The 25,605-nt window shown below is 31.0% G+C and overlaps 1 protein-coding gene across 48 annotated transcripts in view; it reads right to left on the bottom strand.

Annotated features, from left to right (window-relative positions):
* Positions 1-25,605, bottom strand: part of Rims2 (regulating synaptic membrane exocytosis 2) — a 567,034-nt gene that overhangs the window by 165,128 nt on the left and 376,301 nt on the right. For 24 of the 48 annotated variants that reach the window (XM_058585669.1, XM_058585659.1, XM_058585663.1 and 21 more), the window contains 2 exons: positions 12,705-12,884; positions 11,709-11,818 (listed from right to left, as the gene is read on the bottom strand). In XM_058585669.1, the coding sequence (XP_058441652.1) occupies positions 11,709-11,818; positions 12,705-12,884 (290 nt within the window). Of the gene's footprint in view, positions 1-10,881; positions 10,915-11,304; positions 11,365-11,708; positions 11,821-12,704; positions 12,885-25,605 lie in introns of those variants that run through there. The other 24 variants (XM_058585652.1, XM_058585655.1, XM_058585668.1 and 21 more) reach the window with 4 other exon arrangements.

Below are 25,605 nucleotides of genomic sequence, written 5' to 3'. Positions count from 1 at the left end.
TCTAATTGATTAGTCAAAATAAACTTTGTGGAAGAGTACCAAAAACAGACCTGATAAAATTGAGATCCTGAGAGTTCAGAAGATTTTTCAAGAGTTTGAAATACAGCTATTATTATACCCTATATTTAAATTCAAGTGTTTATTTTAAAACAAAATTAAGGTCATAAAAAGAACAGATTGATTATAACACATTAATTCAACACTCAAAACAACAATAACAAAAACAACAACAAACAATAGTAAGGTAGTTATTTACACCCAGCCCTCTTGGAATTTATAAACTATAAAATTAAGATAAAACATTTAAAGTCATTAAAGCAAACAAGTTTGCTACAAGGAAAATGGTCAAATTGTCTGAAAGCTGTTTTAGTGACATTAAACAAAACTGGCAAAAATTTTGAGCTTGCAACACCTTAAAGAATCCTATGTACTGAAGGATCATTATAATTATTGAAAACTAAAATCTTGTCAGTTTTAAATAGTAAATTCCTTAATATTCAAATTTAAGTAGAGAGTTATCCAATGATATTGTATTCTTACTGCCAAAAAAGTAAAAATCAGAGATAGACTTTTGTGGTGACTGTTATTTTGTAAGACTATGTGTCAATTGGCTTTGATGAAAAACTAGAAACCATTTGAGTAGGAAAAAAAATGTTTTTTCTAATAAGATCATTTTTTTCACCAAAATTCTTATTGAATATTTAAAAATATTATTGATTAAATATTTAGTTGTGGGCCAGGTACAGTGGCACAAACTCGGGAGGCTGAAATAAGAGGATTACAAGTTCAAAGCCAGCCTCAGCAACAGTAAGGCATTAAGCAAATCAGTGAGACCCTGTCTCTAAATAAAATACAAAATAGGACTGGGGATGTGGCTCAGTGGTTGAGTGCCAGGTTCAATACCCGATGCCAACAAAATAAATAATAAATAAATAAATATTTAGTTGTGAACCTAGGTTTCTTAAATGTCATATGATTAAATTAATGTGTAATGAAAATTTATTTTTAAAATTTAATAAAATACATAAGAATTTTTAAGATTAGAAGTTCCTAAACAATCACTGTATTTATCTAATCACAAATTCCTAGATGGAAAAGCTTGGTGATTGATTTAATAATTATTAGACAATTATAAGACTATATAAATTGTGACTATATTCATGAAGACTTAACTATGGTGTTTTTTTTTTGTAAGTGATATTTAAGGAATCTGTATGTCTAAAAGTAACTATATTCCAACTAATTTCATCACACTAGGTAGCCAATCCTATATTAATACTACGACTTAAAGAGCACAAATTCCTATATTAGCAATATTATATTTGTATAATGCATGTTTCAATGTGTTTTAATATACAACACCACATTTGACCATATAAAACACAAAAGAGACCTTTTATCACCTAGTTTTTACAGATAAGGAAATAAAGAGCTAGTTAATAAAAACAGAATAGCTACCCTAGTTAATGATTCACACACATTGCCTTACTGGATGGATACACAAAGCAGAATGTTGGGAATGAAAGAAATGCACTGACTTCCCTTTCTCAGAAAGCCAACTTGGATTAAAAGTCTAGAGTCACAGAGTTGGTACACTGTAGAAACAGTTGGTACACTGTAAAAACCCACACTCTTTCTCATACCATATTGCATTCTAAAAATAAATGGCTTTTAATAGAGGAAAAATGACTTTAGGATTATATTTAGGAAATCAACAGTGAAATGAACTTGAACAAAGGTTGAAATCTGCAGAGTGAGGAGCAAAAGAAGAAACGTAAAATGAAGAGGAAAGGCCTCCAAAAAAGGAAAGGTAAATTAGGCAAATAATTTATAAAATAACTGTTTATAAGTACTGAATTGTCACAATTGATTCATTTAGGCTTGGGAATTAATTGTGAATTGGCAAAGAAAATCTTAAATGCTCTCTTTCCTTTTTATTCTAGTCTTTCCTGTACTTCAAGGCCACCAACCATTGAATACTGCAATAACCCAAATGGTCATATGTCTTCATTCCCTTCTCTTACAAGTCCATCCTGCTCACTGTTACCAGGTTACTTTTACATAATAGACACATATACAATTTCTAGAATGCCTAGAAATACAAGCATCCTTCACAATGAGCATCAAAATTTCTATTTTAGTTCCTTTGTAACCTGTTTGTTTTTCATTTTTCCCCACCTCTCTCCTCCTTTCCTTCCTCTTCCTTCCTTCCTCTTCCCTTCCCCTCTCTCTCCCAACACCTTTTCCTTTCGTTTCTTATTTATGAGGTTATCTATGTTCAAAATAATGTAGGTGACTACACATTGAAAACTATCCTAAAGGAACAAATATTTTTTTCAATCCATCCCATTGTGTTTCTAAAGAGATATGACTTTTTAATAGATAGGGTTTAATATATAATACTGACAATGAATTAATTACTGACAGTCAATTATGTTGTATCTGCTAACTTTCCAAAGCCAATCGATATTAACAAACAACAATAACAAATAAACAATGAATTAGAAACAAAGTTATCTGAGACATTAGATTTTATCAGCCATATCTTCAAAAGCACTTGTTTTCTATTAATATCCTTACAGTATATTTAATTTTACAGAAGAAGAAACAAAGACCTAAAGAAGTTAAAGACAAAGATCATAAATTTAGAAGAAGAAATGAACTTAAGACCCAAGCATCCGTCTTCCATTGGAGTCCTTTAAACACCATGAAATTTGAAAAGCCCCCAGTAGATTAAAAAGGTCATGCGTACTTTGAGAAAAATACTCTAAATGTGTATATTGAGTTTTACAAATGAATCGAAATGTGTAAGTAAATTACATGAATGTATTAGCGAACTATAAAGTAACTTACACCACAATACAATCCTACTTATTTCCATTTGGTATTGTTTCTTAAGAAAGCTATTTGATCAAGAATAGCACCAAGATTCCTAAAGAACTACAAAACTTTATATATAATATATATATATATATAGTCAAATATGATGATATATAATAGTTGGCTCAATGATCACAATAAAGTTTAATTTGATTTTAAGTATAAAATTGATATTTTTAGATTATGTGCTGAAAATACAAAATAACAGCAAGACTGTACTAAGAAATTATAGTAATAATACTTAACACTTATACATTACTTAATAGGTGACAAGTATTGTTCTAAGCAATTTAAATATATCAAGTTAATTAAGAAAGCAAATTTGTAATATACTCACACAGTAAATAATATTGTTTAGAATGAATAGAGTTTGCTATTATTATTCTTCCAAGGTACTTAGTACTCTACCACATCTTTCAGCATCCCTTTCCTTACAACTTGATTTTCTCTATTCACTTATTCCCATGAAGTTTTGTATGTAATAAAAGCTCCTGCCTCGGGAATATTTATATTTCAGTGTTCTAGAAAGCCTAAGAGCTTTGCATTATTAAAATTAGCTATTAGAGAATAGCAGAATATGAAGTACTATGATAGATAATGGGAAAAATATTTTAGGTTGAAAACCTATCCAAAACCCCCCATAACTTACCTTTCCTCTTTAAAGCTGACACTGAATATGTATCATAATCTGAATAACTTTACATAAGTTACACAGTACAGAATAATTTTATCAGGTAGGTTTTGTTATTATACTATTGCTCTTTTATTCTTGAGAGCTCTCCACAGAAAGGGATGTGTCTTATTCATTCTTGCATCCTCAGTGACTACCTGGACAGCAGGTTTTGGTCAAATTGAACTAAATCTTTAGCTAATGTCTTACATATTATAAATGGATGAAGTCCATGCAAGAAAAAGATCATCCATCTGAAGGGGCATGAGATTCAAAGTCTAGACTAGAGATATGCTACTATGTGCATTGAAAGTTTATTACCCTCTAGAATTCTGCTCCTTTATCTGTAAAGAAAAGTAGTTTTATTAAAAGATTCATAAGGTATCTTTAAACCTAAGTCTTGACTTTGAATCTACGAGCTAAACCACATAACACTGATAAGTGTCTTCGTAAAGTACAAGCAAACAGTTTGGGGCCAAATGGCTCTCCATAGCAAAGATGTGGACTTGGATTTATCAGATAAAAGGTGAACACAAAGATTCCCACATGTTCTTCATATGTTCTGTTCCCTTGATCTCTTCTTTCAGCTTTTCCATACACCAAATAATTTGACTATCAATATACAAGGTTAACAGAATAGCTCCAACTAACTGATTACATATCTCACTAATTATAGGGCAAAGGACACTACGTCTATTCCAAAATTGTATGTGAGTACTTCATAGCCTGACACAGAATAAAACTAACTAAATTATTTACTCCCTTTGTATTTTATCCTACGATAAGATGGTGTTAAGTCTACCACTCCATTCAACCCTTGAGCATTTCTAGCAAATGGTTACAGGTGGAATCATAGCTATCTTTTTAAATCATATTGAATATAAAAGTAGTAGAAGGAATATTGTAAATGCTTCTAACATTCATCTCTGGAATATCTCTGATCTATAAATGGGCTTTAAACAATTAAAAAACAACCTGACACTTTATAGTTACACATAAACATTACTGTGATATTTAAAATTAACAATAAATTCAAAGTCACTCTCCCAAAGAAGAGAAAAAAGGAACAATTAAGCAACTAGACTTCAATTATAGGTAAACAATTAAAAAATTGAAAGATTACATTAAATAAACATGAGTGTTAGCATATATAAAATGTACAGAATTCTCATTTTTCAAATTTTCATTCATTAATTTCTTTCTAGGTTCAATTACACCATACACAGGATTGGCATATACAACAACAGTGATTTTTAATACACAATAAAATAATAAGGTTTGTAATGAGTGTAGGTAACTGAGGCCCCAATAATCATTGTCAATGTGAACCTTTACATACAAGATTAAATGAAATAATAAGAAAAAAGAACAGCTTAGGAATGAATGACTTGACCGTATTCTAAGTCAACTAAAAGTCAGAAAAACAAGACTCTACTAAGGGAATATAGTTAGTTAAAATCTTTGACCTAGTTACCTCATGTGAAACACATCTAATCTTAACATGTCTAAATGCTCTTAAACATGAAATGGAAATATATGCTTAAAACTTTTTGCACCCTTATAACTGAACATTTAGAAAGACACATCTAATCTTTCAGATCACTGATCCATATAAATGTATATCAAAAGTTTCATTCCTAAGTACTAAGCAAAAACCATGAAGATCAAGAAACAGATAAAATGACAAATATGTAAATACATGTTGAAAGCTCATTTAAATTTTTGTTGCTTTATGGAAAATTCATATTTTACAATATATGATTTAATTTTATTTTTGCTACATTTCACCTTTTAAATAATATCCTAGCATTTGTATTAAGGAATAATTAAGACTCCAACGTAAGAAAAATTATAAATTTATTTTAGTGTTAATTAAATCTTACATGGAACATTGTAGACATTATTTATAAAAGATGAAGTCAGATAAGAATATTCTTAAGATTTAAGAGCTGGGGTTGTGGTTCAGTGGTAAAGTGCATGCCTAACATGCACAAGACATGGAGTTCAATTCTCAGCACTGCATATAAAATAAATAAAGCTCCATCAACGACTGAAAAAATATTAAAAAAAAGATTGAAGGTCATTTTGACTTAAGCACAAACCTATTCATATCTTAATTTGACCCAATAACAAGGGCCAAATGTTATGGTATAGAACAGACTGACATGTTAAATTAGTATATATAACTATATTTGCTTATACATTATTACAAAATGTATAGAGTCCTATTTTAATAGCATTTAGTTGTGGTAAGTTATGGAATTCTGTCACCAATAATGATAGGGAAACCAAATCTAAGTATTAAAAATCAATCATTTTTATTTGCCAAGGTAATATATTAATTCATATGTATAAAAATGTGAGAAGCCCATCAATATTATGTGTTAATTTTTTATGCTCATTATTCTTGATTTCATAAATTATTTTCTTTTCTATTTTAAAATACATTTAAACATTTCAATTTAAAAACTGCTGGATTGAAAAAATGTGTTTTGGTTCTGTGAATGCATATTAATATGACCACCTGTATTTTCCTTAGAATCTTGCCATTTAACACAATCAAAAAGGAAATCTAATTTTAGACCTATACATTTCAATAAAATAGAATTGGGTTAGATCAAAAAGGTAAGTCTTGAATATGAATTTCATGTTCCTGAATAAACAAAAATAGCAAAATTGGATAACATAACCTGGTAATAATAAATGTACTTATAACTACCTAATTGAAAAATGATATATTCACACACATTACAAATGATAATATAGAGTGTCTAATATATAGAAAGGCATTATTAACTTTATTTTTAGACTTGCCTTTTTTCCCATTATTAGGTAGGCTTGGTGTTTCTCCCTTATTGTCTTTATAACATTGAAAACAGACAACAGTAATTAATAATTGAGGTCATTAACAACCCAAATAAAAGCCAAGCACAACAAAAGTATGAAATCACACACTAAAGAAATAAATCCATGCACTAAAGATGACATGCCACATTAATGAAAACAAGAGTTAAGTGAATACTTCCCTGAAAAAGCAGTAAAAACAAACAAAAGGAACAAGGGAGTCATTTATATATTACAATTATGACTTTTAGTCAATTTAATAATTGATATAAGAAACAGGTGAGAAACTAACTGTCAGGTCCAACAAGTGAACTTACTTAGTTTAAAGAAGACAAAATTAAAGTGATGCTAACTGTTGCTTAAATCCCTAAACTAACGTTATCCTAAAACTGTCATTATTGTGGAAGCCAATTCATAAGCAGCATGAAGGGTTTCAGTATTTGTGAGAACTAGTATGATATACAGAAGTATGGGTGAATAGAAGACACTAACTGCCCAACTAAATAAAAATGGAATACATTCTTAATAATATTGCATTAAGAGGTAGAGCTGTGGCTTAGTGGCAGAGCACTTGCCTAGCTCATGTGAGGCACTGGGTTCATTCCACAGCATCAAATAAAATTAATATATAAAATAAAGGTATTGTGTGCATCTACAACTAAAAAATATTTTAAAAGAAAAAATATGCATTAAAATGTCATTCCTATAGAGTTCAAGGAAAATAAAAGATGTGCGGAATTCTTTCAGTTAGAGTATGAAATATTCAGAATGGAGATTTTATATACTTTTAGAACTATGTAGCTAAAATTGACTTTGTTTCCATCATCAGATGTACTCTGATGAATCATTTTTCTCATTGTTATAATACTAAAAAATTCTGTTGATAACAGCAATTTCAGTTTACAATGTTTTTAGTTTTAAAAACTTCAGACTCTATTCTGAGAATGTATCATGAAAACATATCTCATATACAATATGACATTGCCTTCTCATAATAAGAGAGAAAAAAGTACATAATGTATATTCTACTCATTATGACTAAAAAGTGATCAATTAAACATTTGACAAAAGTAGACTTGAAGTTATTATTCATTGTTTAAAATAAGTTAAATTTGTTGAAACCTAGCAGCTTAGATAAGAATCGGATTCAATTCTTAGTTTCAAATAAAAATAAATAAATTCATTATTTATTTAAATAATTTTGATTATATAATATTTTATGTTTTAAAATTCTTTCAATTCTGGCAAACATTCTGGCAAAAAGTGGCAAATATTATGACATAAGATGGTCATAAAACACCAGCCCCAAACAAAGGGTCATCATACCATTTAGAAGGAGGACTATATGGACACAAATTATGATTTTGAAAACATATTATAGTATTTGTTGAACTGGAAGAAGGAAGAGGAACTAGAATGAAGAAGTTAATTGTTCTTACTTTAGGAAATAATAATCTGAAAGAGATCATAGTCTCTAAAAGTTTGAATGGGATTTATATTCTATTCTACATTTCCATATAATTTACCTGTAATAGATTCAAAATCCTTAGAGAAGGAGCTAGAGCTTTCCTTGCCAACAGCAACACATGGTAAAATACAGTTTTCTACAAGCGGCTCAAAAAAAAGTTTTTTGAGTAATTAAATAAATGTTCTGAATGTAAATGAATAAGCTGGGGTATAGGAAAGGCAGACATGTAGGTCACAGGTACAGACCATAATTCTAGTTTGATTTAAACAAATCCAACCAGTTGAATAAATTAAATATTGTGAAATGTTGCCTAGACAGGTTACATAATCTCTCTTCATTAATAAAATTAGATAATTTATTATAAAATTAGTATTGAAAAGCAGAAATCTGTTCTTTACTGCACATTCATAATGTGGCCCAAAATCATGTGAAATCATTCATTTATTTTAAACACACAGACAGACCTGCCTTGACCTCTTCTCCCAGCTTTTCTACCCCTTTCTCTTCCACATGCACAGTTTCTTCATTAACTTCTGTATTTACATGAGTAAAAGTAAAGAAAAAAAGACTAGATAGGTATAATAATTTCTTTTAAATTAAATAAAACAAACAAAAACATTCATAATTGTATAATGAGTGATTATAAGGAGATTGATAAAGGAGTTTCTGACATGTAATTGCAAACCAAGTTTACTGTTAGTGAATTATCACACTGTCTGCTTTTATGATGATGGTGATTTGTAAAAGGAGAAATGGTGAGCTCAATATATTTGGAATATGTGGGAAACTAGGTAAAATATGCAAAATGCCTTGTCTATTGACATGGTATATTACTAGAAAAAATAATACTATATAACGTTCCTTTTGGAGAAACAAAAATGATATGACAAACTTTTATTTTTACATAATGGCAGTACAACAAAATAAGGGGAAAATAAAATAATAATGATAATGTCTTGCAATTACTGAATACATTACATTTTCCATATTGCTCTTATTTTATTTCTCTGACTTTCAACAAAAAGTAACTAAAATAAAAACCAAAATGTATGAATTTAAACTAACTAAATTAAAAGACAATATAAAATACTTAACCAAAATCATAAAGAGTTAAAATAGAACTTGCTAAACTTTTAGTTACTGAGGAGGATTAGAAAATAAATATTTCAATATTTTAATTCTAAACTAATGACATCAAAATACAAGTTCTGACAACTAACTTTTTAGGCAGTTCTGAGAAAATAATTTGATGAGATTTATTTTGAGTTATTTATTTTGAGTTACCACATATGTAATTTCAACTAGAAATTGAAGACCTCTTAAAGAGATAATAGATAATTTTCATATTTAAAACTAATGAAAATTACAGTCATGTATCTATTCAAGTCTCCATATAAACACTTACGAAAATACTTTTTAAAAAAATCATCCATACTATTAAGTTTTTTAAAAAAAGAAAAAAACTTTCAATTTCCTACTGAAAAGGATGAGGGAAGTTTTAGCTCATCTTTCTTTTATAAAATAAAAATATGGAAAAATTGCAACTGGAGATATTAAGGGAAAATTGTGGTTTTAATGGATTCTATAAAGGAAAAAAAGACAAATAGTAATTAGAATATTTGTTGATAATCCCTTGGAACCTTTATCAATCCTTATGTTCCGTATCAACAATATTATCAGTTTTCTGGCATAATTGGTATTACCAAAAAAAAAAAAAAAAACAGATCTAGTCTTATGTCAGTAGACTATTGCTTTACAAGATATTTAAATTAAAATTTTAGAAAATTGTGACATAATCTTTTATGTTTCTGACTTCATATGCCAATAAATGATGCTGAAACTCTACCTTTAAAAATCTTGAGGAGACAAAAAATCCATAATTATTGAATTTTCCTTGTGGAAAGTCATCTAAAATTTTAGGCTTCCCAGTCTTATGCAAATAATGGAGAATTATAGAAATGCTGCTCAAATCTTTTTACCAGGTAGCATAATAGACCTCTAATCACAACAGCACTGAATTGTTCTATTATGCTATATAAAAAAAACAAAAAGAACCACAAAATAGAAGTTGGTAGCCATTCAGTTACAACTAACAAGAACACATTTTCTATCAAGTTACATAAGGCAATAAAAACATTGCTGCTCAAATGCAAAGCATTTACAAATCTGTTACAAAAAGTCATGACAAGATTAGTTTAGTGGCACTTTATACATTATCTTAGGTAGCTTTGCAATTTTTAGATAAACATTTCATGCATTCATTCAACAAATATTTATTCTGGGCTTACAATGTGGGCATTATTCTATGTGTTGGACATTCATCAGTAAATAAAAGAGCCAACAGTTTCAGAATTCTATAATTAGTAGGGGATTTTATTGTCTTTTAAATGTAAATAATCCATGTCTTTGTAAATACTCTATATATCATAATTTAATATTTTATCTTGAGTCATAATGAAGGGTTTAGTACTAAAATCATAAAACTATCGTTTAACTTTGAATACTATAAGCAATCTTGCTACATCATTTATGTAGGAAATACAAACCACAATCACTATCTAATTCAAAAACTTTCTTTTGAAGAAAGCCAAATTTAATAATTAAAATATCATCATAAATATAAAATGAAATATATGATGATAAATATAACTAGACTATGTTTACATCCTTAATGACATAAACACAGACTGCAATTGATATCTTTGGTTAAAGTTTTACTCAAAATCTGGAATTTGGCCTAAAAAGGAAATTAAATATTTTCAAAAGAGCAAATATTTTCTACTCATTTAAAAGAAGTGTCTTTGCATTCTCACTTGATGAATCAATGAAATTTAACTCCTTCTTTTTATTTCCAAGTAAAATAAAAGTTGAATACTTTATCAGAATTATAAAACAAAATAATTTTGCTGTATATAAAACTATGCAATGAAGGGACATCAATTGCAGTTGGGTTTATTTTTGCTTAACAGCCCCCCAAAAAGGCTGTCGGCACAAAACAAACCCTCCTTTATGTACAGACCTTCATAAGGTTCTATCTCCTTGACTCCATTGTCTAGGGAAAACAAAATAAAAACAAAACAAAACAAAAAAAGGGAACCAAAGCACAGGGGTTAAAAACAACAGAAATCTCCAAAGGCATAGAATGAATTGTATATTAAAGAAAATTTAATGGTGATTAAGATATATACTTTTATAAATATGCATGTATATATACTTTTGCAAAACACACCCAGTTACCAAATAAAGGGATCATTTTTTAAATGAGGTTAAAAATATTCTGATATCCATGCTTTTAAAGGTCCTTTACCCAAAACTTTATAAATTTATAAATGTTTCAGAAGAATGTTCATGTTTGTCAGCAAATATTGCATCTTATGTAAAAATTTGAAATTGTTATAAACATCAGTACAACATGCATCTTTCTTTATATATTCATGATTACCTTTTTCTTGTACTCCAGATTTGAGAAGGATCACCATTGGTGTGCATCAGCTAACCAGTCCTTTGCAGTGTGTGAAAATTGATTTAGCTAGTTACTAATAAACTTTATGTAACTATCAACAATTACATAAATTTAGTTGTAGCAAAGAAATAAGTTTACTTTTAAAATGCATTTATTCACATTTGAAAAATGTCCAAGAGCAAAATTGATAGCTTACTTTACCTCCAAATAATATAAATTTTAAACATAGAATATATAATATTCATAAATAAAACTACTATAACATTCAGTAAGGCATAGCATTAACAAAAGAAGATAACTATCACAAAGGTAATAATAAAATCTTGATTCACCTTGGCTTCCATGTGTATTTCCCCTGTGATAAAATTAGAAATAAAACTTACTTCTCTCCAATGTTCCCTTTGGTGGAAGCTGTGGAAGCTGTCGGCCCCTTCGTCCTGCCACTGGAGTACTTGATGGGCTGGTCTGGACAGACCCAGTTCGAGGATGAGACCTACAAGATACATCATTGATATTCATTTTCAGTACAATGACTTAAATGCTTTTAATACATTTGGTTCATATGATAGCTGTGTAAGTGCTTTTTAAAAAGAGGTTTAGCTGCTGATTAAAAGGTTAGGAAAACAGAACAAAATATGGATATTTGAATGATTATTTAAATACCAAAAGATGTTTACATTTTTATGTAATATGCTTACATACACACATACATGCACACAAACTCCTATGATAAAATCCATGGAATAGTTAATGTAAATTAGTATTCTTTCTATATGAAAGAGGAGAATTCTGTAGCTCAAAAAATAAAAACTACTACCTCACACTTCTTTCTACCAGATTTCAAACTTAACATTAATCTTCCTCTCTTGATCCAAAGAGATTTTTACTCAGGCTTATATTAAACATCCCTTCATTAGAAAATATGAGACTACAAATAAAACCCTGAGTAATTCAAAATTCAGCTAAAGAAAACACTGGTTAATACATGATATTAGTGTTGACAGAAAGAAACTAAAATTCTACTTTTGATTACTGTCATTATGATGAACATTAGAAAAGTGATGTCTAATGGACACAAGTAATTTCTCATTCTGTAGGAGAAGAACGTGATAGTTATGAGGGCATTTACCCAGGACTCCTGATTAATGAGAAATCACAAAACAAATGCAGTCAGGACAGTTAATAAACAAATTACAATGGTAACCACACACTATTATATCCGCTGAATATAAATAGTGTGTTTACATTGAAAAGGTTAGTATTGACTGTTACTAGTGATCAGTCAAAGATGATAGAAGAAACCATTTAGCTGCTGGGAAAATAAAATGGTGTGCTGGTGGTGCAAAGGGGGAAGTTAGTCTGATTGATTTATCTTTCACCTCGATAAGGCAGGTGAAGGAGGGGCAGATCTTCCAGTCATTAATGAAGGCATCGACCTCATGAGGTTTGTATCAGGACGTTCAGTGGATCTGGAGCGGGTGGTGGTCCGCTCAAGGTGAGGCCGTTGTTCTGTTGATCTGGATCTGTGATATGGCTGTCTATCTGCTGCTTCACAATCCCTGAAACGTTAGTCAAAAAGCAGCTCAGTTGATCTTTGTGCCCTTCTTCTATTTGGTCATGATGCATCAAACCGATTTTGAGAAAGGTAATTGTTTAAAATTATTGAGTATGTTTTTAAAAAAATTTCCCCAACATATTTTGAGCAAAATCTCACTAAACTTCTTAAGAATTTCTAAGGAATCGCAATCTGTCTATAATAAAAACTCCAGTTGAACATAATAGGAGTTGCTCAGTTATAATCAATGAAAACCAAAACTGCCTGCTTTCCAAAATGAATCTCCTAAACATAACATGTGAACTGTGTGAAGTATTATTGTATTTTAAAGGAATTCAATGACTTTTCCTAATATTTTCAAAATAGTGAAGAAAATGATGTAAACATTGATTCTCAAGCCCCTAACACTGTTTATTAGTATACCAACTAAGATATAAAAATACTTTCAACACAATAATAATATTCTGATAAACCTGAACATTCAACAGAAAGATCAAAATGAGGTTATAGAAAAATAGGGCACCTTTGAAGTATGCAGCCATATTTAAACATGACCCCAAAGAGAAATCACTCTAGGGATCTGGTTAATCAGTCATCTACCTCAGTGTACTTTAGCTATACCAACCAATTCAAAATGTGTCTTAATTCACTGAAATAATGTGGTCTCTTTGACCACAAATAAATCTAACACTAAAACATAATGGTTGTTGAAAGAAAAATACTAAATTTAAATGACTTATCATTATTGATTTTTGTATTCCTGAAACCTAATATAATGCTTTTATACCTAACTTGATCAATAAATGCTTTCTAACACCAACCCCACAATTTGTAAGAAACCTTAAAAACATTACGTTTGGTCTAGAACTTAAAGTAGTATACACCAAAGTAATACTTCAAAAAATGTTATTATATTTCCACCCAGTTGTGATTACAAAACAAATATGCTTATATATTATAGTGAGTAAAACAGCATTAATCTCACCAGAACTTCCACTTTACCTATAAATTCTCTCAACCAGATAGTGAAAAACTACAAGCAATTAAAGAAAAAGAGAAAAGGACACAATTTCCCAAATATCATATAATTTTAAACCAGAAGACTTTAAATTAGAAGACTTTAGAAAGTAAATACTGGATTTATTTTATATCACATCCTGCAATCTCCTAAATTTTCTTTATATTTTCGTTCCACAAAAAATAAGAAATATATAATTATCATAATGTGAGATGAAAATAGGTTAATAAGTGAAACACAGAAGAACCACAACAGAAGTGAAAACTTTCCCAAAATGTATTTTCACAGTTAAGGGAAATAAAAGGTTATATTTTAAATTTTGGTAACACAGAGAAAGTCAAGATAGGCTCCTATAACCACAATCTGGTAAGAATAGGTTTAAATACGTAAAACTTAAAATTTAAAGCAAGACACCTGAGTTACCCAGTTTCATAGCAGAATCAACACCAGTATATAAAACTTGAGAATTTTCACCTATATTTTGAGTGAGTATAAAGTCAGGAATATATAAATAATTTCAAATAGCAACAACTGAGAAGTGTAAATAATAAGTAAATAAGGTTTAACATATTTTATTTCCTACATGGAATTCTCAAATTGTAGACTACATTTCAATGAAACGTAATTCTGCTTACTCACCTTATTTTACTTAATGCATACAAAATGTTCTAAAGTAGGTGGCCATTGGTGTTATCAAACTGCTAAAGAGTAAACTGCAAATAAGGTTAGGATCCCTCATTTGTAAATTTAAACCTTTTTTAGGTGAATAATCCAATTGTCTTCTAAAAGGTAATTTCATGGTCAGTCATGTTCCATTTTTAAATAAATATTCTATATTTTCTAATCTATGTTTAAAATAATTCAGATTTTTTTTAATGGATCATTTGCCTGGACTGATAGACTACTACTCTGCAATACCTAGTGGCCTCTATTCTACAATATTTGGTGAGGATACTGCTTAACAGTTCCCTCATTGATTTATACTGACCTATAGTACTATAACAATATCCACTATTGAAACAACTATCATGAAAACATATAATAGCATATGCAGATTCTGGTATAAGGATAAACTGACAATGGGCCATAATAGTAAACAATTTAGAATGACTTTGAATTTAAAGGTCAGTGTTTACTCATAAGAAAAAGTAAAAATGATTAATATTAAATTTTAGTACTCTTTTCAGTCATTTCTGAGGGAAATAATTTTATAATTATCTGACTCAATTGTGAATCATTGAGTTTGTAATAATTCAGTTTTGAATTATTTTTCCAGTCAATGTGGTTGTTTGAAAGAGATTTTCAACATTCTAAGGAATCTGATGTACCTCCCCATCAATTTTGCTGCTTTTAGGGTCTCTATTTTCAATGAAAGAACCAAGGAACTCATGCAAAGTTCTGGGGAAGAATAGACTTGTGAGCATTCTTTTTTATAGCTTATCATATCTACCCATTCATCCATCCATCCCAATGACATAACTCCAGACCAAAGTATGCTCAAAATAGAGTATCTGTGTAAGTATGAGAGAACATTAAGAACACTCCAAAAAAAAGAAAGAAAGAAAAGAAAAGTAAGTTAAAAACACCAATTGAAACAATGAAATGCTTCAAAGTAATATTCAGAAATCAATGACAATTGTCCTATATTCTAACTCAGAACCCTAGCATATAGCAAAACAAAGACATTCTGTGTTTATATTGTATAAGTAAATTTAACAGATTTTCTTTAAAACTAAACTTATAAAAAGTAAAACTACTTAGAAATTAGTTATTCTTTTCCTTTATAAAGCTGAGATATTTTATTTTTTTTAAATGGCTATATCTCTAAAGGATAAGTCTAGTCTCTTCTTTGTGGCAAGAAGCACCTTCCTTATGTTCATTCATATTGTGTAATATAGTAATCTGGTTAAGAGCAGAAGCATAATACTTTTGAAAAAATATCTTGAATGTTGTTATGGTTTAGACATGAGGTATTCCCCAAAAGCTCACATGTGAGACAATTCAAGAAAGTTTAGAGGTGAAATGATTGGGTTATAACAACTTTAACTAATCAGTGCATTAATCCCCTGATAGGGATTAACTGGGAGGTAACTATAGGCAGGTAGGATGTGGCAGGAGGAGGAAGGTCTTTGGGGGCATGTCTATGAGTATATATTTTGTCCCTTATGGGGATCTCCCCAAATTTCTCTCTCCTCCTGCAACGTCTTGAGCTGCTTTCTTCTGCCATGCCTCCCGCCCCCACCATGACATTCTACTTCTTTGGGGGCTCAGAAAATAGACCTTGCCATCTATGGACTGAGACCTCTGAAATAAAGTTTTATTTACTTTTCCTCCTAGAAAATTGTTCTTGTCAGGTCTTTTAGTCACAGCAACAAAAAGATGACTAAAACAAATGCCAAGCTATTTTCTGAGTATTAACTGCACAACTGAAGCAAAACCTAAAATATAACATATACTCAGAAACGTTAAAAAACAAGACACTTGGGAGTAATTAAAGAAATACATATATCATACTTTTCATTTTCATTATAATGTGCAAGATGCAAGTTTAAATATCTCAATTTTCAAAAGTTCTTGGTTATTTTAACCCTGCTTTGAATTTAAGAGAATTGCAAGACACTGCTGGGGTTGTGGCTCAGTGATAGAGCACTTGCCTAACATGCATTCAATCCCCAGCACCATGAGGAAAAAGAGAGAGAGACAGAGAGAGAGAGAGAGAGAGAGAGAGAGAGAGAGAGAGAGAGAAGTGGTGCAAGGCACAAAATATTCACCATGGAAATCATGGTAAATATGTAAAGTACTGTGCATATATAGGAATATGTTATTGTTTTGGAGGAAGATGGATTGATTTATCCTTGGGCATAATAGCACTTCTCCACTGAATATTCCTATTAAAGTAAAAGAAAAATACTGTATGTTAATTAAAAGTACATAAGGTTACTCAAAAATAACAAGAATTATAGGCTCAAATTAATAAAAATCTAAAATTAGAAAGTGATAATATAGACAACTGATGAGAGAAAGCAAGATATTATTAAAATCATTAATCACTCACAAAGCCTTCAGTCTTCATATCTCTATAGTTGCATTTTTAAATAGTTATATTTGAAATTCTAAGATTAAATATCAAGTTTCTCGAGAAAATCAGAGAAAAATTTAACACTGAATAATAGATATATTGTATTATTTGATATGCATATGTAAAAACATATAAGCTGTAAATATCCTGTGATCATTTTGAGTAGTCTATTAAATATTTATGGTTTTCCTTATAATTCAATTTTTATTTTGAAAATATAAAAATCTCATATTGACAGGATTATTTACCGAGCACAAGTAACATGCAGAAAATTAAAATGCCTTTAAAATACAAATTTTTAAAATCTCAAGGGATGGTGTAATTCTTATTTTTTGAAATAGTTACCATTTTCAGTGGATGTTTGAGATTAATAATGCTCTGCTGATTATAACAAAGCTATTCCACTACAGTACTGGCTGTACATTATTTTTCCCCAGTTCTTTAAAGATTTCATAAAGCAGCAAATATTTTAAAGATACCTCTCTAAAGGATAGAATTATGAATTGTTATTGTATTACATGAGATTATGTGATGTAGTATAGTCCTCACACTAAAATATGTGAGTTCTCTATTCAAGAAGTTCACTGATGAACTTCAGCTATTATGAATACAAACAACAATAAATATTAGTGAGCATGTGGGGAAAAAGGAACACTCATACACTGCTGGTGGGACTGCAATTTGGTGCAGCCAATATGGAAAACTGTATGGAGATTCCTTGGAAAATTGGGAATGGAACCACCATTTGACCCAGCTATCCCACTCCTTGGTCTATACCCAAAGGACTTAAAAACAGCGTACTATAGGGACACAGCCACATCAATGTTTATAGCAGCACAATTCACAATAGCTAAATTGTGGAACCAACCTAGATGCCTTCTTTCAGGAGATAAATGGATAAAAAAATTGTGTCATTTATTCACAATGGAATATTACTCAACAATAAGAGAGAATAAAATCATGGCATTTGCAGGAAAATGGATGGAGTTGGAGGAGATAATGCTAAGTGAAGTTAGCCAATCCCAAAAAACCAAATGCCAAATGTTTTCTCTGATATAAGGAGGCTGATTCATAGTTGGGTAGGGAAGGGGAGCATGGGAAGAATAGATGAACTCTAGATAGGGCAGAGGGGTGGAGGGGAAGGGAGGGGGCATGGGATTAGAAATGATGGTGGAATGTTGATGGTCATCATTATCCAAAGTATATGTATGAAGACACGAATTGGTGTGAATATACTTTTTATACAACCGGAGATATGAAAAATTGTACTTTATGTGTGTAATATGAATTGTAATACATTCCACTGTCATATATATTTTAAAAAATTAATAATAAATAAAGATCTGTTGACAACTAAAAAGAAAGAAAAGCTCTGAAATCAGATCACAATTTCAAAACCCTCCTTTAATCTACTTATAAGAGCATATTTTAAATGAATTACTAGAAATATTGCAAATAAAAAAAGGAAGAGTATGTGTCTCAAACATGACCATCAAAAAAATATTCTGAGTCTTTCCTTTGTTTTCCTATTTTTACAAAGAAGTGGAATGATGTTAAAGCAAACTTTCCATATGCAGTGCTGCTTGCTGTACTAAGGTGAAACATCAAAATTCCAGTCCAAGTTCCATAGTCAGAAGATTGATTCATATTCTCAAGTGTATGCATGAAAGTGCATGCACATGCACACAGACACACACACACACACACACACACACACACACACACACAATGTGTTCATTTTCAAGTATAAATTCTGCTTCAGTCACTATTGATCACATGATGTCCAACATTCAATACAAAACCAATGTAAACACAAAAATCATGAAAAATATGGCCCATTATTTTAAGATTCAAAGTAATCACCAGAGGCTGAAATATGTATATGATAGCTGGAACTACAAAATAAAAAATTGTTTTTGTTTGGATTTTCTTCAAGACTCTCTAATCCTTTGATACATATATCTATCCTTATGCCATTAGCACATTGTTTTGAACACTGTAACTTGGAAATAAGTTGTGAAAGTTGGAACTGTGAATCCTTCAACTTCACTATTTTTCAAGATTTATTGTTTATCTAGGACACCTTGCATTTCCATGTAAATGTAAGAATCAGCTTTTGCATCTCTCTCTCTTTTTCCCTCTCTCAAATACATTATTTAAAATAAATATACTTAATAAGTTAAACACTATAGTAGAAAAGATGGACAACAATGTGCATGAACAAATGTGTAAATTTCAGCACACAGACTGATTATAGAAGATAAAAAAGTCAAATGAAAATGTTAGAGATAATAGTAGAATATGCAAAATATTAGAAAATGAGCTGAGTCTGTTTATGAGAATATTAAATGCCTAATTAAGAGGAATAAATGGCTTAATTTTCAAAAAAAGAGATCAAAAGCTTTTGAACAAAGGTAATTATCAAATACTGAATTAAGAAAATTAATTCAGCAGTAGTGCATAGAATGAATCAATCTAGAAAAAGGCTCTAACCTACAGTAATAGTGAAGAAAACAGTGAAGAGGTTATGGATGACAAGCATTATAAATAACAGTATACAAAATACATACTATACATTATATGGAAAATGCCAATATAGAGAAGTACACAAACAGAATGTTAGAGATAGAAGGAATCTCAGAAATCATACAATCCAGTCTCTCTCATGTTAGTAATAAATAAGCTAAGACTTACAGAGACTTGGACAAAGTCACATAATTTGATGTCTTCTGAGTTGGAACTTGAATTGGACTTTCTGAATTTGAAAGTCCATCAACTTCACTGAAGTGTAAATCCTTGGTATTGGGGATATTTTTTTCTTCTTAATAATGTTTGAAAATCATCATACATTTTAAATGTAAAGATGTATAACACTCCCCCCCCCAAAAGCCAACCAACAAAACAATAAACATCAAAGAACCAAAAAAATCTTTTAAATGTATAGATTCAGAAATGAAATGATAAATCAACAGAAATAGATAAACTATGGACAGAAGTATTCTTGAAAGAAATGGTAGTGAATTCAGGTATAGACTTAAATTTATGAAGTGTTAGAAGAATACTCCTCTGTTGATGTCAAGTCAGAGAAATCTGTCCTTTAAAGACGAGGTGAAATTTGAGAAGTTACAGTTTGTCAGTAATATTTTAATATTCATTGACTCATAAAATTATTCATTTAGTACATTTAGGTTGAGTTCATATGATATGCCAGTTACTATACTAAGCACTAGAAGTTTGGGTCAAAGTCACAAGCATGACAGGTTATTAAAATAAGAAAGAAAGATCCAAACATAAGCACTTGAGAAATAGGGAAAAAGTGAAGAAAACAGAAAATCAGTCAAGGGACAGAGTAAGGTTTTAGGCTTAGGAACTGATGGTGTAGAGGCAGCATAAAAGTAAAAGTATGTACTTTTACTGACCTAAGTAAAAGACAGAAGAAAAAAAAAAAGAAAAGAAAACAGACCATTCTCAAGGTAGCTTGAGAGGGTGGCAGAGTATAAAGAAGATATTTATTTAGGAGATTTCATCAGTAATTTTCAGAAAAAATAAAATCATTAAATGAAGAGAGATTTAAATAAAAGAAATAAGAAATTAATGCAGGAACACTCCAGAGAAGTTGAGAGGGTAGAGACAAAAACCAAACAGAAGTTAGTTTCACTGTAAAAGAAAACAGTAAAGGAATAACAATGCAGAGAAATTAAGGTTAAAAAAAGAAGTGTATCTGGAACAGCATAATTATTTGGCTTTCATTGCATTTACTAAGAGTACTCAGCACTAATTTCCACATAAGGCATTTATAGGAAAACAATCTCCATTCCACACAGGAATCTCATTCCCATGACAGAGCTTGTTAGAATCCTTTCTTTAATTAGGGTTCTAGTTTTGGCCCCAAATATCTTGAGATAAGACCATCATTGCCTCTTCAAATTCCACAGCAACCCTCACCATTATTCTAGACCCAAGTCAGACATTTCCCATCATCCAGTTCTGACATCAAACCAATTTAAGATAACCTAGGGTATTTTGAGGCTAATTATTTCTATGCAAGTATCTCTCATTTTTGTCTATCATGTAAAAGGAAAGCCCTGGTGGCCCCTGATATCTTCTCTCTAAATCATCTCCTACATTCTGTTAAGTTATGTTCTAAATCTCAGCTGAATTTTCAAGAATCCTTATTCTATTGTTGACAAACTTTCTTATGTAAAGCTTTCTCCAGAATGTTTTGTGCATATTCCAATCTTATATAACATTTAGCTCAATTGTGCAGCCTCTGCTCTGTGTAGCTCTCATCTGCGTTTTTCACATTTCACAGTCCATAGACCCAGAAAAGGAGATCAGCTCCTTGAAGATACTTCTGACCCTTACTCTCCTGACATAATGTGCAAAATCCTTACTTCTCGTAAGGATGCCAAGTAGCTGTAACATCCACTATTTTAATTCAGATGGCTAGTAATCTATCCATTTTATAATTACTCTCTCCTAGTCATTGATAATTTAGGGAACTGGCTTTCCTACAGCTTCTTTATCCTAATTCCTATATTAATGGTAGATTTCAACACATATACATGAAGAAATTTGTTCAACATGAACCCCAATCTTCATATTTTTGTAAATTTAATGCTCCTCAATCTTCTACTTCAGGGGAAATATTATGGATCAAAGAACCCAATGAAACCACTCAAAGTCAGAAACACTAAACTCCAGCATCTCAAACTTTGATTTCAATCATTAATTCTGTAAAAGTTCTTATAATCTCCTCCACCATTCAACTGACCTTCATTTGATACTTTGTTTTCTTTGTTCCCTGCCACCTTCTTTGCTTTTCTTCCTTCCTTACCCATAGACTCTAGGAACTACTCTATGAACTGTCTCAACTACTTCCATACAGCATTTGGATTCCTTTCTAACAGTTTTGCTACTCAAACATTCATTAAAAGCTGGGTGTTGGTGACACACAGAGCTTGGGAGGCTGAGGAAGGAGGATCACAAGTTCAAAGCCAGCTTCAGCAAAAGTGAGGCACTAAGCAACTCAGTGAGACCCTATCTCTAAATAAAATACAAAATAAGTCTGGGAATGTGGTTCAGTGCTCAAGTGCCCCTGAGTTCAATCCCTGGTACGAAAACCAACCAACCAACCAGGTATTGTGATGCACACCTGTAATCCCACTAGTCAAGAGGCTGAGGCAGGAGGAACTCAAGTTTGAAATCAGCACTCTGTCTCAAAACAAAAATTTAAAAAGGCTGGGGTAGAGTGCTCAGTGGTAGAGTGCCTCTGGATGAAACCCCAAATACACTCCCCACAAAAAACCTTAACACTAGTTTAATACCAAAATTTGATTTCTCTCCTTTAACTTACTTAGCTTCTCCTCTTTGATCTATTTTCTTTTTTGTCTCAACCACAAATAATAGCTGCTTTTTGTTCACCAATTCCATCTGTTTAGCCCAATCCCCTCCAAAGTCCCCTAAGACCTTTCATCTAGCAATCTTTCCTAACACATTCTTTGCCCTAGCCTATGAAAATATGGGCATACAGAATTTCCTATTCTAAAAGAAGGAAACATTATTATTTGATACAACAAACTCCTACCTACTATTCTTCCTTCACACTTAGTGGATAAATTAATTTTCTTCTCTCCTATTCATGTCCAGACTACTGCAATCTGCCTACTACCACCACCACCCTTCTGAAATTCACATAGCTAAAAGCAACAATGGCTCAATAAAACCAATAGGCATTTTTCATTCATTATTTTTACTACTGAAATTATTTCTTCTTGAAATTCTCTATTCCTTTAATTATGTTTTTAATTCTCATTCTTCCTTCTTTACATAGTTCAGTAGTTCTCCTTCTCCTGCCTACCACTTAATTATAATGAATCCCAAGACATAGGAAAACTCCTTGGTTGTCATTTCATGGGTTGTTTCTCAGGTTGATTTCACCTATATTTTTACACCTACTTATCATTATTAGTGAACTTACTCCTAAATTTCTCTATGTAGTCTCGACCTTTGTTTAAGCTTCAAAATTACTTACTTGCTAAAAATTTACCCTTAGCCCTCTTAGTAGTTCTAAAACTGAACTTGCCTCATACTTAGACTGATTTCCCCACTTAACTCTCAACACCTATTAATATACCCTATGCACCCAGTTACTCAAGCTATAAGTTATGTATTTTTTGTGACTCTTCACTCTCCCTCAACATCCAAATCCCATTATTTACCAACTATAACTAATTTTAATTTATTGAATCACCCATATTCTATTTCTCTATCTACAGCCTTAATCCCTATTTTCTTTTCATACCTTTATTCTCTTCAAAATTAACCATCCAGATACTCTCCAAAGTAGTTATTCTACAGTGAATAAACTTATCATAGCCACCCCTTGATTAAAACTCTCCAAAGAACCTACAGCATCTGTAGTCTCAGATCCAAATTTGTCCACAGATTTTCCAGGTTTCTTATAATCAGGGTCTGGCATTTTAGATTCGTTTCTTACTACTTCATGCTTTGTGGAGAATACCCCTAAAGCACTAAAATATTTTGTTTATTACTTCTGTAGCTTTGCTTGTATATTTTTGGAAAAATGTCATCAACATCCCACCTTGTATCCACATAAATATAAAATAATTCCTGTTCATCTTTTAAGATAATAACTGAGTTATTTCCTAAATGAGACTTTCATATAAAAATCCATTACCTGATACCAACCATCAATGCCACTAATTCCTTAATATGCGAAGTATAGCTATAAGTAAAGATAAAACCAGGAAAACAACTACAGTATAGTAGTACATTTTAAAATATTAAAATAAAGAATATATTTTAATAAGGACATTTATTAACAAAGGGTAATATGATGTCCATTCTAAACACGTTTGTTCAAATGTTCAGTGTGTTTTAAAATGCACAATAAATGAAAAATAAGTTTGTACTGACTGCCATAACATGGCCAGGAGAAAAAATTTGGATTCCTAAATTATTTAATATTTATCTACTGAAGTAATAGAAAAGAACGTAAAAAAATATTTAAGTCTTTATAGTTTTGTTCCAAGGAGATAGTACTCATAAGTTTTCAAGTTACAATCTTGGCATAATGAGATCAGTGAAAACCTAGAAGCCTAGACTCATTTCCCCGCCCGGCCCCCGGGGTCGGGGAGCACACTAAGGATCAAACTCAAGAGCTTTTAACCAGTAATCAACTAAATTAAATTAAAAGGGCTGGGGATGTAACTCATCCCAGCCCTTTTAATTAATTTATTTATTTATTTATCTTTTGAGACAGGGTCTTGCTATGTTGCTGAAAGCCTTGTTAATTTGCTGGCCAGCTGAGGCTGGCCTTGAACTTGTGATCCTCTTGCCTCAGCCTGCAGAGCTGCGGGGATTACAGGATTACAGGCATGAGCTACAGCAGCCAGCCAAGCCTAGATACTTTTGATGGACGAGTCATAGTCTAGGAATGTCATCTTGAGTTTACTACATTCATTCCATTTAGAAATCTCTAGTTATCATATACCCAAATTATGACTCATTTGGAGCTATTAACATGTATTTATTCTCAGAAGGATTACCTCCAGAGGAGATTATATGCTACCTTGAAAACTAGACACTCAGAAAAGGGTCTCACTTTCTTTTTTCACATTGGTCACTTCTTATAAGTGTTCCAATTATTTTTATTCAAGTAGATGAATTAGAGATAATTTTGATATTTTGGGTTTTAGTTCAAAAGTGATTGTGCAAGAGAAAGATAAACTCTCATATTTGAATCTTATCAAATAAAAAGAACCATGTGGTAAGGGAACTGAGGAGTTTTCTGAGAATGAATTCAACTCCTAGATATAAAAGTAGGTAAGGAAAGGTGGAAACTTAAATAAGGAGAAGGTAGGGGCAAAGAAAGTGTATTTCTCTATTCAGATAAAAGAATAAGTGGGCTAGAAGTTAATCAAAGAATAAGAAAGAAACATGCAATTCTGTAGTCTAAGTGTGGAGTAATATTTGAATTAAGTTATCAAAGACATTAATTTCAAGTGATGATAAAATTCGGAGTATGGCCATGGGAGTGACTGTCTGAAATAGAATTAAGGGTAAAGCTCAATACTATATTTGAGATAGCTGAGAAATGAGTGGGTGTTGAATAAATCTTTCAGGGGAATGATGACATTTACTCAAACTGCTGGCAGTACTTGTAACAAAGAAGACTAAAGTCAGGTGCAATAATCATTAGTGAATAAAATAACATAACCAAAAGAACAACAGATGATAGAAATGTAGAAGGGTTAGGGGTTGGTTTTAGTTAGTTTTAGAACATATAAAAAAGGTATAAGTATAGGAGTAAAAGATAATAAAGACAGAATATTGTAGAAATAAATACAGGAGAATGACAGTTGACTAAAAAGCTTTATCTTCAAGAGTTATTCTAATGGAGTGAGTAATAAGTCAGCCAAGGACCTCCTAATGGATTAGGATGGAGGTCAGAGGAATAGATAATTTAGTAGAGGGAGAAACAAATGATCAAAGTAGAGTTAAAGAAAAAATCAAAGGAAGGGAATATTAAACTGAAAATTTAGTGGAAGAGGAGCAGGGCTTCAATAGACAAGAAATATATACAACCAGGTATTCTAATTCTCA

Source organism: Marmota monax, unplaced genomic scaffold (genome assembly GCF_021218885.2).
Source record: "Marmota monax isolate L192 unplaced genomic scaffold, Marmota_monax_Labrador192_F-V1.1 WCK01_AAM20220418_F8-fsc00003, whole genome shotgun sequence".
Taxonomy (NCBI): Eukaryota; Metazoa; Chordata; class Mammalia; order Rodentia; family Sciuridae; genus Marmota; species Marmota monax.
Note: the sequence above shows the minus strand (reverse complement) of the source record. Positions and strands in the feature narration are given on the sequence as shown.